This window comes from Pieris brassicae, chromosome 10 (assembly GCF_905147105.1).
Source record: "Pieris brassicae chromosome 10, ilPieBrab1.1, whole genome shotgun sequence".
Classification (NCBI taxonomy): domain Eukaryota; kingdom Metazoa; phylum Arthropoda; class Insecta; order Lepidoptera; family Pieridae; genus Pieris; species Pieris brassicae.
In genome coordinates, this window is record NC_059674.1 from 8,665,514 (window position 1) to 8,678,867 (window position 13,354).

The 13,354-nt window shown below is 31.3% G+C and overlaps 2 protein-coding genes across 3 annotated transcripts in view; both read left to right on the plus strand.

Moving 5' to 3' along the window:
- Positions 1-11,316, plus strand: part of LOC123715444 (protein trapped in endoderm-1) — a 34,577-nt gene extending 23,261 nt beyond the window's left edge. Inside the window, exons 5-7 of one of the 2 annotated variants that reach the window (XM_045670446.1) lie at positions 3,405-3,507; positions 8,762-8,976; positions 9,930-11,316. In XM_045670446.1, coding sequence (XP_045526402.1) covers positions 3,405-3,507; positions 8,762-8,976; positions 9,930-10,299 — 688 coding nt within the window. In that variant the 3' untranslated portion in view covers positions 10,300-11,316. The remainder of the gene's footprint in view (positions 1-3,404; positions 3,508-8,761; positions 8,977-9,929) is intronic. The other variant, XM_045670447.1, reaches the window with a different exon arrangement.
- A 365-nt stretch (positions 11,317-11,681) lies between these two features.
- Positions 11,682-12,830, plus strand: LOC123715148 (ATP synthase subunit d, mitochondrial). The gene is made up of 3 exons (XM_045670009.1): positions 11,682-11,898; positions 12,096-12,314; positions 12,559-12,830. The coding sequence occupies exons 1-3, from the start codon at positions 11,780-11,782 to the stop codon at positions 12,746-12,748; spliced, it is 528 nt and encodes a 175-aa protein (XP_045525965.1). The 5' UTR covers positions 11,682-11,779; the 3' UTR covers positions 12,749-12,830.
- Positions 12,831-13,354: the final 524 nt, after the last annotated feature.

Sequence of the window (13,354 nt, forward strand, 5' to 3'; positions counted from 1 at the left end):
CGAAAAAGAATTTGGCAGCAAAAAGATATTCAGAATCATAAATTATATATGTAAGTGCTGACATTGTATGATAATTACATAAACAAAATGTGCATACATTAAATGCCTACTAGGCTAGTATTCAGCATTAGAATTGGATCAAGTACATTCTTAACGCTGTACTTGTCGCTTGTACACAGACATCTTAAACTGTCTTTTCTCCTTTTAAACTTTCGAAAAATTTCTTATGTCAATCAAACGTCAAAATTTTATATAACACATGAACTTGAAAAAAATTACATTAACTGCCAGTTAATCGAGTCATGGGTGTAGAACGGACGAGAGGAACTGGCGCTGATATCGGCTGCCATTTTCATTATATTTAATAACATCAATGTCAAATTAGTCAAATCAGTTATATTGTTTATTAGATTTATTAATATTAATATACACCTTATATTATATATCATACTACTTATACAGTCATGTAAATGACACATATAACTTTCACTTAACGACTGCATGTGTCAGTGCAGCCATGCGTAAGCAATCGTTAAAAATACATTTAAGAAATAAATCAATCAAATTCTTCGCCAACCAAACAAGAGGATCGTAATAAAATTAAAATTCCCGCATATTAATTGTGACTATAAAAAACAAGAGACTATTGTCCTTCAATTAATCGTAAAATTGAATTGAATGGGGCCGTGATTTCGTGTGAATATGTCAGGTGTTAAAACACTTCGTTCACAGCTTAACACTAGGTTGAGAGTTTATGATGATTTTACACCTTTCAAAAAACTTTTAATTTATCTAAACTTTCGTTTTGGAATGCGTATTTTAACATCTTCCTATCTTCTAAAAAGAGGAAACATTTGTACCTTATCTATATTAATAAAGAATAAACAAAAAACAACGCTCGATTTTAAAAATTCTTTCCAAATTTATAATGCTACAAAATCCCAGAGTGACATAGACTACCAACTAGCTTTTCTACTCTCGGTACTCTTTTAAAATAGCAAATCATCACACAAAATGGCAAACAACACTTATTGTAAAGCAAATATCGCAAATTTATTAGAAGTAGCCTGTCTAGCATTAGTCTCAGGCCCTTTTATCAACTAGATAACCGTTAACTTTATAGTAAGCCTTTTTACACAGCTTTTCTATAATGCATTTCTTAAATTTAATAAAAGGCAGAGATAAAAGAGCCTCTGAAAAGTATCCCTTTTCCCAAAAAAGAATGACTAACTTTAGATAGTCTACGGGGAAATTGCAGCCTGCGTTTGTTCCGAGTATTAACATTATGCGTATGTTCCATTCTAGTAAACGTATCACTATTTTTGTATACATACATTATTTTCATAAATATATTGCGAGGGAAAGGTAAGTATATAAATCTCCTTGAATTTATTGCATTGCACGAATAGCCCTGTTCTGCAGGATGAACATAGTTTCGACATCAGCAAGCTGTGAAAGTAACTAAAATAAACAAGTAATAGTGTGTACCTATTTCCCTCTACCCTCTTCCACCATGACGCCCTTGCGTTATGTGTCATAAGTTTAAAAAAATCGTGTGACCAGTGGTGAAAATACCCAACAAGTAACGTGCGTTTCATGGCTTCATCGGTACAGAGTACCGTAAGCTCATTCATGTAAAACATTAAAGAAGTTTAATTATATTGTGCACTAATGTATGACGAGATGAATTATTACATAGACCGTTAGATTAATTACCACAAATCTTAGTTTTATCTGAATTAATCTACTTTAAAGAATATGAATAAATATATTATGAATTCATTTCGCGGTTAAAAGTAATTGTCTTTGGCCTTCTTGTTTAAACATATAAGTCGCATTAGCTTACTTCTAGTTATAATGAGTGAATATAAAAAAATCTAAGATAAACAATGAGCTATTTGAAAATACGTATGAAAAGTCTTACTAAGAATAATCTTCGGTCACATATTATATGCGAAATATATGTGACCGAAGATTAGATTATTATTAGACAATCATAATATGCCCAATAACTCACTAAAAACATGACGTTTGCTTACATATGTACAAGTATGGTACGTCATAAGTACGACGACCGATCTTGCATAGCAAGGGTTATTAAAATTATAAATATTTACTTTGAATTGTTTATAATTAATTACATAATTGTATTGGTTCCATATTCCAATGAATAATCTGAAATGCTTTTTAAGATCTCATCAAATAGACCATATCTCGATCTCTATGTATGGTTAACTAAAACAAACATTATTAAAGATGTACTCAACGTGTATGTGTTTAAGATATCGCTTACGAAATAAAATGAGTTCGACTCCCGTGTCGATAACAGGGTCAGTAGCCGAAGTACAATGGTGCACTGTTCGTGGCCCTGCATGTTATGCCCTTTTCACGAGATACAGCTGTTTTGTTGAGGGTTAATATGCTTTATCTTCAGACTTTAAATATAATATGGACATGGCCTATTTTATTTTGGTTAATAAAATGTTAAGCTATTTTCCAAAAATGCTTGTTCGATTATAATATTCAGTTTTTTATTTATCTACACACGACGTGAATAAGTACTAAAGTATATAAATTAAATTGATAACATTCTCATTAGTTGTTTTTGAAGTCGACATAAATAGTAAACTACAAAGACTAGACTGCCAGAAATTTCACAAATAATATAAAACATCATTGGTCACACCATTGAATATCGAAAAATCAAATTTATTCGTTTTTTTTAAGCCGACATAAATAGACCTTTTTTAGGAAAGTGGAGATTTGACGTCTAGCTTCTCGGCCAAAGATCTGGCCTGATCTCTTGTCTGATATGCTATCAGACCTATTAGACCTCCTCACCTTTGACCTATCAAAAAAGGCATGTTTTATACTGACTAGGTAATAATTTTAATTATATTAAAATATTTTTATGAGTCTCAGTAATTATCCTATTAGCCAAATGTTTTGAAAGAGAAATCACTATATTAACATCAGATTAATCTTATCTAATCATAGGCAAACGGTCCTTTCCCACGAGGGTCTGAGTGCTTTTTAAACGCTGATAAGCTTTGACTGATCACTGATTACGTACGCTTTTGCGGTTTTTAAATTACAACCACATAGGATTTGTTTACGTATTACATCTTGTACACGCGTGCGTAATACCAAAAACAGTATAGAACATGAACATCAACATAGTATGATTACAAAATTAAGTCAATAGATATTAAAGTTGTCTCTTTCGCCTTCTCAATTTGTAGACGATATAGTTATAAGAAAAAACTCGTAAAATAAATTATGGGTTCATTCGAAAATATATTATTTTTGCATTTACTAAAATTTCCTAAATTTTAGGGTTAAAAGCCATAAATAATATTAAATTAAGTTTTAGATATTGTTACAAATGTATATTAATATTCCAGATACACCCTTATCGCCTACTATGACATGTACTCACAGATCTACACCACAACCAAGATCTGGATCCAGCTCTTCACCATATGGCTCGTCTCCTTTGGACTTATGGTAAGAATACATTCCACCAATTTGACTTAGGTTCCTGAAAAGAAAAGAGCGAATCTATTCTTAAAAGGCCGGCAACCCACTCGAGAGCACCCTGGCATTGAGAGTGTTCATAGGCGGCGGTTTCACATACGAGCCTCCTGCCCGTTTCCCCGTGTTTTATATTTGTTTATTCGTCTAAAATTTAACTTGACTTAATAAAAATGTTTTACACACGAACCTAACCTTTTTATTTTTTTTTTGGTTTAAATTTTAACCGCGTAAAACGATATATCAGTCTAGTTAACGTAAACATAAATAAACCGTTAATCACATCGCCTCTCTATGATTATGTTTATATTATATTCCTAGTTATAAATAGAAATGCATTCTAAATTTGACGAGATCCATTGTTATTCTTAAATTATGTGTTACTGTAGTTATCAACGCATCCTGGGTTTAGGGCTGCCACTGTCCCTTTAAAAGGAGGTCTAACTCGGTTGGCTTATTAAACAGTATTATTATCTAATCATAAATTTATGTACATCGTAATGAAATTATTGCCACACATCAAATGTAACTGGAAAGACTCCTGAAATACACTTTCACTACGTCAGCCTGGAACACATGTCTTTTATGTATTGTGTAATCAGTTTATGGCAATAAATTCTTATTGTATATAAATCTGGTAGAACTCCTACTTAAAAGATGTTTTCTTAGTATTAAGGTATATTTTATTGGTATCTTTATTTCTTACAATTATAATTATGAAGCCTCATTTATTTATTGAAACATTCGTCCATAAATATTATATTAATGTATCAATAAATAAATAAATTTGTATATTTTTTATCATAGAGTTTGGACTCCTCCAACTTAAAAAAAATTAAAAACTTTTGTGAAGAGATGATAAAAAAAATTAAGTCGTAAATACTGTAAAAAAACTATATTTTTTTAAGTTAAGAGAAAATTATCAATTATGGCATGACAAAAAATATATCCTGGATTATGGTAAAAGGACTATTATAAATAAGCTTATTTTTATGTTATTGTTTACAATAGCTTTTAAGATATTCATTGATATCGATTAATAAACAGCTACACTATGCGATACGAAAAAAAATTTATTAGATTACTAACGAAATTAATTTGATGACGTAAATACAGCCTTGTTGATATAGCAACAGTTCAGTTGTTCAGTTTATCCAATACAAAAATATATATTACTGTAGAGCAACTAAGGCCGTATATTTTTAACTTGTAAATATTGTCAAATTGTATATTTTATGTTACTGCCAACCCTAGTTATTCAACCCTACCATGATAATAACAATTTTGTATGAGCTCTACGGTTCGAAGAAACGCACAACAGATCCATTGATATTGATATAAGCAAAGAGTAACCACCATTTTATAAAAATAGGGGACTTTTTAAATCAAATTTTAACACTTTATTTATTAATTAGTAATATTACAGCTAACACATATTCATATTATAAAATAAAACACATAGACAATACACAAAGCTAAATCAGATAACATTGATAAACAAACAAAACATAAGTACATTAATAGACAAAAAGAAAACTGAAATAAACGACATTAAATACTTTTTATATTATAGAAAAAACTAAATTGTTACTTTTATACAAAATCAAGGTCTTCTCGCTTCTTCAAATATATTCTCTTTGGTAAGGTGGAAAATTTCAACATCCTTTAAAACAGTTTTTTTATGTTTCATTTCCAATAACGTATCATTTACATTTGAAATAAATATCTTACGCTTAAAAAAAGTAACACACCAGTGAATAAAAATTTGAAATGCAAAAACTTAGGTAAAATGTAAATTTCACTTTCGATTTCCCAAAGCATAGAGAAAAATGGTTTGAATATCTCAATTATCACTCAATTTTGATTCTCCAGTTTCTAGCAAATCTTCCGTAATTATCAAAACTCCAATTTACTTTCTAACTTTCACAAACGTTGGTCTACTAGAAGAAGTAGAAATATAAGTACAAATTATGTTAATATGTAAAATACAATTTTGAGTAGCTGTTCATTATACGGTGTTTACAAAGCTACATTATTAAGCATGATCTATATCTTGATTGCTTAGTTAAGAAATTATTACGCTTTTTTAAAAAGCCCATAATTTATGCGATTAAAATTGTTAGATGATTATTTTATTATTTTGTGGTTATCTAAGTAACAGTGGTCCAATTCAATTGCTTAATTTAGCTTACGGTTTAAGATATTTTCTCATTAAAAATATGACAACATTCATATACGTTAGAAAATATTACTAATACCTTATTAATTCATTGTCTATTACAAAAATAAAAAAGTACAACTGCAGAAAGGAAACAGAAGACTTATTAGATTAAAAATACAGCAATTACAAGCCTTTTAAGTACACAACACAATAAAAAACAGGATAAAACACAAAGAAACAGCAACAATGAATAATAAAAAAGGTAATTTAACAAATAATACTCAATTCTATAATTTATTGCCAGTTGTATAATTTTGCTTAAATATTTATTGTAATTGTATTGTAAAAAACATTTCAGTTCTAAAGACAAACGTCAAACTGAACGTCACATGAAAGACAGACAGATGACAGATGTCAAATGTGACCTTTCAAAGTCCCTACTATAAGTTACTAACTAATTAACTATACAGAAGAAACTACCTTTTTATTAAAATTATGGCTACCATTTTCATATATTCTGAATGCATGTAGCGGGCATAATCACAAACAAACAACGCAAAAGCGAGGGAAGGCTAGAATTAGTTTGTTGCACCAACAGATTTATTAAGAGATTAATAATTATGCTTATGAAAACATCTAAATTTTAATGGTCTTTCGTTTTGAACGACTGATCTATAACATGAATATTATAAAATAAACTATTAGTGTTATATAATTGATCCCCTATTTATTCTAATAGAAGGATCTGAAATTAACGCTTAGACTTAAACTAAGGGAACGCTTGTTAGTCAAAAATAATCAAATAATTATTAAACAGATCAGTGTTGGCCTTGAGGTATGAGTGTGTGTCTCTCACTTCTGAGATCGAAAATATCGAGAGGACACCGGTATGCCTAACATCCAGAACTCAGGTGTGTCAGGCACAGGCTGATCGCCAACATGCTTATTGAAAAACAAATTATCACAAAGCAGATTAAAAATCTGAGGCGCAGAGCTAAAAAGCTTGTGGTGCGAACGGTATTTCTATTATTATTTAACAGTTTTTAAAATATGTGTATATAGGATTATTTATCATAATATTTATTTCCAGCACACGTTTTATACAATATTCTTAACCTACATAATAATTAAAAGAATGAATAACTAAGAATTATTGATATAGAAATCTACACTAGCATTCAAAGCACCAATCGTTTTGTATACATTGTTGTGTCGGTACAGAAGCCTACATAATTATACATAACAGCCGTAACGAAACAATTAAACAGCAAACGAATGATGGATTACGAGGTTAAAAATTAGTATTAGTTCATTGCACTTCCACATTTATGATACATGTTTAATTGTACTGAATTAGGAAACGCTGTTTTGTCGTTTTTGAGACAAAGGCGACGAGCGAATTTTATTAAAAAGTAACAATTTATATAATTCGAATATATTACTTTCGAATATATCTATCTATTAATCCTGTGGCTAACATAATATAACATAAACAATTATACTAAAGATATAGCCAAAGATGGAATACAACATACAAAATATAGTATTTTAATATCTAATTTATTTACTATTAACACTCAAAATCATTAATAAACACTAATACGAACATTTAACTAACTTAAAACCTAAGAAGCATCAATTCCATGTGTAATTTTTTGTGTATGTGCAAGCACACCTACGCGTTACGCCGTTTGTTGACTCATCTGGTTTTATGTGTCAAATGGACGATCATTTATTCATTTTAGTAAATTTTAAAGTCGGTTCTATCAGATAATCTAATTGTAACCTGTTTATAAAGGAAATTATGTATTCTATTACAGTGCAACGGCTAATTTAATATTTTTTTTGACAATACTCGATCTATTTCAATCGAGAACTGTCGAAAAACGTAGCTGGACTCGAAACAAACGAACATCAAAATTGCATTGTCTATTGCATTTTCACAAATGTTATCTTTGAAGATGAATTTCCAACAATTTTTGATTTAAAATACACATTGACTAATTTGTCAATGGCCTACTAAACCTCCGCCACCGCTTCTATTTTAAGGCACCATTTAATTATTAAACATTGGATTCGTAGCGTACGTTTCCGTTGCCCAAGTTATTATTCGTGTTAATATAATGGGCGTTTACGTGTTAACGACTTAACTATGTGAGGTCCTTTGTCAACTCTACAAGTGCATGAAAACTTTAATAGTTTGGATCCTGTGTAATAGATGTTAACCGATATGAATGATTAAAACGTGGGGTCTGTTGTTTATTACTAGAGTCGATTGGGAATGGCCATAAATTTATCTTTAAATAGTCCGAATTCTAATTAAAATCCTGAATTTGTATATTTGTTTTTTGTATGAAATTTGTTTGTGTATAAAACCTTATAAAATTATTTGTTTTAATGTATGGTTCTTTGAGCCGGGTTGAGTTTGAGCGTGTGACTCTCATGCTTGGAGTACATAGGTTCAATTCCCGTCTGTGCACCAATAAACTTTCTGTCAATGTGCGCATTTAACACTCTTACGATGAAGGAAATCGTTGTGAGGAAACCTGAAGAAGGCCTTAGACCCAAAAAGTTGACAGTGTGTGTCAGACACAGTAGGTTGACCACCCACTTGCATATTAGAAATGATTACGGAACAGATACCGAATCTGAGGCCTGGACCTAAAAAGTGCCATTGGTGCTTAGCAGCTAAAACATGGTTACTAAATAAGAATTGTGTATATACGTATCTTGGAAGTTAACATATACTTCTGTTACTATACTATTCAATCTGTTAAACAATATATTTATACTACAATGTATATAGATAAAATGTAATTTTCCTAGAACACTAGTTCCACAAGCGTTACTATGCTACGATTTCTGTATCTATTTATGGTGATAATTTCTGTTTTTTTTTCTAGTAGACGAGTACGTGATCAGCCTTTTGCGTCTCACACGAGTACGAGCATGCCTGATTTCTCACAATGCTTTTCTTCAAACAAGCGACTGTTAAAAGCGCATATAGACAGAAAATTCCAGTGCATATGTCCCTAGAAAGCTAATTATAAATATTTTTTATTCCAGGTCCCTTCACTTCTCGAAGTGTGGGGTAAATTGGGGTTAGACCAAAACACATTTTCATGCACAATCCTACCGAAGGACGGTCGGAGTCCCAAGAAGTACTTGTTCGTGTTCGGATTTGCATTGCCTTGTGTTGTGATAATTGTATCATACTCGTGCATCTACTGGCGCGTTCGAGAGAGCAAACGGAAGCTGGAGGGCCGAAGGTGTGTATGTGGGTGTGTATTGCATGGCTTCATAATGCTTTAGTATTACAGTTTTATATAACTTATGCAGTAATTTGTTTACTTTGGTTTAAAGTATGAATTTCCCAAATTGAATCAAAACGTAGGAAATAAGACAAAAAGAAAATGATTCACTATTCCATTGCAAAAAACTTAACAACAACAATGCTATCTACAATATTAACACACCCTTAATTTTATACAACTAGGTTTATTATTTTCAGGGACATCCAAATAGTAAAGCCCAGCTCTAAATCGGCTTCAATTCTTGTGCATTTCAAAACCTTGAGCATTTATCTATCTTCCAATCTTTCCCACCAACTTCTTTAAGCATATTTATCCCACCGTTAGAGAGCGGCCTCTCTTTTCCCTGGTGGGCCTTTCCACCTCGTTACCCTTGTCCACATCTCCACTTTGAATTTTTTGCAATGGGATAGTGCAACAATAATTTTTGATTTCTTTCTTATTTCTGTACTTCTTATCTTGTCCTTTAGTTTTAAATTTAGTATACTAAGTTCCATTATTCATATCCATGATAGTCTACCGAAAGAAAACAATGGCAATATATACGTCTTAAAGTATATTGGCATCTTTGACTTCCGTTCTTCTTTTCTTCTTCATCCCCAGAATTTGTTCCATGTCATTCGTTTATAGACATCACGAAGTCGTAAATATATAAAAAGCATTTAATGGCATATTATTTAATACAATAAGATTGACATTAGTGTATCTATTTGAATTCTGTGTTTTTAAAAATGCAAATCACTTTAAAACCTGCTTGAGACACGGATGTTAATTGCACTCTTAGCAGTGCTTTTTCGTCTGTTTCTGCCAAATTGTGTTTACGCTGGGATGAAAAGAGGCGGATAATACTGATTTGTATTTGTCCTTTTTCTTTTACCTAGAAATTAGATACGGTTCATTTAATTAAAATCTCTTCGTTTCAGTAAACTAAGCGGCCAGACAGCGAAAGAAAAGGAAGAGGACTCGAGACTGACTACCCTGATGCTGACAATCTTCCTTTGTTTCTTGGCTTGTTTCCTTCCTCTCATGATCATGAATGTCGCTGATGATGGCATCCGATTCCCTTGGTTCCATATCATTGCATCTATCCTAGCATGGGCCTCCAGTGTCATAAATCCTCTAATCTACGCCGCAACCAATAGACAATATAGAGCGGCGTATGGCAACCTTCTAAAAATTTGCCGAAATAACCCTGTCACTAAACGCACGACTTGGGGAAGTCGAACCGTCGGCCAATCATCGAATTCTCCGCATTATGTTGAAAAACGTAAAGACAAACCGACTAAATTATAACATGACATATCTTATATAACATAAACAATTGTTATGAAACTGTCAGGCAAAATAAGTTGGCCATACAAGATGCCCCAAATTACGTGTCAAGGCTACAAAATCTGTTGTGGTTAAAACACTTGGACTGAAAATCTTTCCATATCATGAAAGATTGATTTTATAATTGCGATTACCTTGAATTAATGATTTTTATTATTGTGTTTAACTGATTATTTTGAAAATTGATATAAACAAAATCATATAGATTTAACGCACGTCAAAAACGACGATTTTCGATTGATGCTACGGACGTCTAGAGACACGCATCTGCCATCTGTCAATATAAAGAACTAGTGGTCGGATTTTGACAGAAGAAATTAGATTCATAGACAAATAGTGACATTTGAATATTAGGAGAATGCAGTGTGGAAAATGTATATATCTAGTTGTGTATTAGTTTTAAATGTAAATATCTACTTACAAGCAATGGGTCACCAAAGTCTATTTATCTTTATAATTTATACTCATTAATATAATATGAAACTATTTGTAAGATGTTTTAAAATATGGTTAAGGTTGCACCAGTGGCTTAGAATTTAAAGTGTTTCAAAACATTCCCTTGTAAAATGATTTGATGATTGTGAATAAAGATTAATGGGACCATGTGTGTGCTTAACTTTATATAACATATCTGCATTTTCAATTGTGTGATGTTTTGTTCCGGTGTCTGGAGTAATGCTAGATACAAATTTAAATCAAATAATGGTTACTACAAATTTTATATTCTATTAGTAGACTGATTTTAGAAAAATCCTTATTTAAATGTGTAAAGTAACAGTTAACTCTTAATGACTGAGGATGGCTGGAGTCCGATAAGTTTATGACATTATAATATTGATATTCGAATTTTGTATCAACAGTTGATTCTGATGATAGACTGAATAGAAAGTTACGTACTTTTAGTTGCATTTTACACGTCTTTGAATATGAATACGTAAACGTTTAATAACTTATTTGTATCAAATATCAATCAATGTTTATATTTTTAATATACCAAAGTCAATTAAAACAATTGAAATAATGATGTTTTTATTTACCTCACTTTACTTTCTTCATCTTTTTCCTTAAAAGGTTTGTATATTTTATTTTATTCATGCCTTTTAATAACTGTCGGCTTTATGACTTCTTAAGATTATGTAAGAGGTATTATAATTATTATAAAGTAGTATTATACGAACATACACACAAACATAATTTACGTTTATATAATAAATAGGCCTTTAAGACTCTGAAATATCAGTCATATATGTTTATATTCTATATCTATTATTTGTCTTATCTACTCTAGCCTGTGGAAATGCGTCAATGTCAGCGGTTGATTCTCAGTACTCACTTGTCATATTTTGAATTTGTGAGCGAGGTTCAATTGGCTTAACACTTACCAGTTATCAGTCAGTAAAATTTTGGTGTAAGTTTGAGATTGCACTATAATTCTCTAAAAATGGCGAAACGAATTACCCAAAGCTCGATTAACTGGGCTGCTATAGCTGAAAGAGTGCCGCCTAACCAAAAATCCAACTTGTCTGCTTTTAAAATGAAGTCGGACTCCTACCTCAGAAGGTTAGTTTTGACACGATTGTTACATAATTTTTCTGATCAGACTTGACGTTATTCACTTTTATTATAGACAGAAGATAATTAAAAAAAAATTGCTTTCGTCATAAATGACAGACAAAGTATAAAGCTGGTACCAAATCTACTGTAAAAATTTGGCTATTAGCTATAACTAAACTGCTTATTTGCTTCATAAATTTCAGAGTTTTGGCTAACCCTCCTGAGCCGCCTAAGATTAATTGGTCTCAATACAAATCTGCAATCACTGTCCCTGGCATGGTAGACAACTTCCAGAAACAATATGAAGCTTTGAAGATTCCTTACCCAGCGGACACACTCACCTCTCAAATTGATAGTCAATGGGCTCAGATTCAAAAAGAAATTGACGATTTTATCAGCCAATCTAACGCTAACATTGCCAAGTATGTGTACTGTTAAATTTTTTTGTATCAATTGTATTATTGTTGTTAATTTTTTATATTCTTTTGTCACTATTACCTAATATAATATATTCATCCTGTCAATATTGGCAACGGAGTAAAAATAGTATTGATAGTTCTTAAAACAGTCTCTGTTCATATTCTGCATGAAATTATTATAACAGTGTTTTGAACTTATGTAAATCCATACATTTTAATTATTACTTATTAATATAAAACATTTCAGATATGAAAAGGAAGTTGCTGAAACCAAGGCCTTATTGCCATTTGACCAGATGACAATGGAGGACTTCCGTGATTCATACCCAGAATTGGCTCTCGATCCCATCAACAAGCCTACCTTCTGGCCCCACGAACCTGAAGACCAGATTGACTATGTTGACCCAGAGGGCAACAAAGCAGCACCAAGTCATTAAAGATTTTTTTAGATTATTTTCCAATAATAAATGTAAAGATCATGTGTATTTATCATGTAGGAATAAAATTATTTGAGATCAAGTGTTTTTATTAATTGTTTATGCAGAAGTATGTCATGATTATGAGTGTTAAGAAGAGTCTTTCACCTATTTTCATAGCATCATGTCATATAGTGGTGGTATTTTGTGGGTTAATGCAGCTGATATTCAATCGATATTTGTAGTGCAAATGCAGGCTATAAGAGCTATCTGTGGGTTGTCCTTACAGGATTCAGTCCAAATTACATATTTTGACTTTGGCAAGTCAATACATTTATGAGAATGTTTTGTATGTGGGAAAATATATATACCTTTACCTTTATAAAGAATAGTAGCTTCCATAATTATAGTACTCGTAATAAAGACAAGATTAGCGCACCAACCAAGGCTGCATAAAATGAGTAATTCTTTGCAAGTCAATTGTATAGGTTTTTTTCAACAAAATCTCTAGTGAGATACAAGTGTTGTCAATAAATAAATTTAAATCGTACATTAAAGTAAAACTGCTTGCTAAGGCCTATTATAATATAAATGAATATTTAAACGATCCTAGTGTTTGGATATAAT

Excerpts from the sequence above, each read along its gene's own strand:
- LOC123715148 (XM_045670009.1), top strand. The coding sequence starts at position 11,780 with ATGGCGAAACGAATTACCCAAAGCTCGATTAACTGGGCTGCTATAGCT. Across the intron at positions 11,899-12,095 it reads TCGGACTCCTACCTCAGAAG|AGTTTTGGCTAACCCTCCTG; the intron begins GTTAGTTTTGAC and ends CATAAATTTCAG. Across the intron at positions 12,315-12,558 it reads TCTAACGCTAACATTGCCAA|ATATGAAAAGGAAGTTGCTG; the intron begins GTATGTGTACTG and ends AAAACATTTCAG.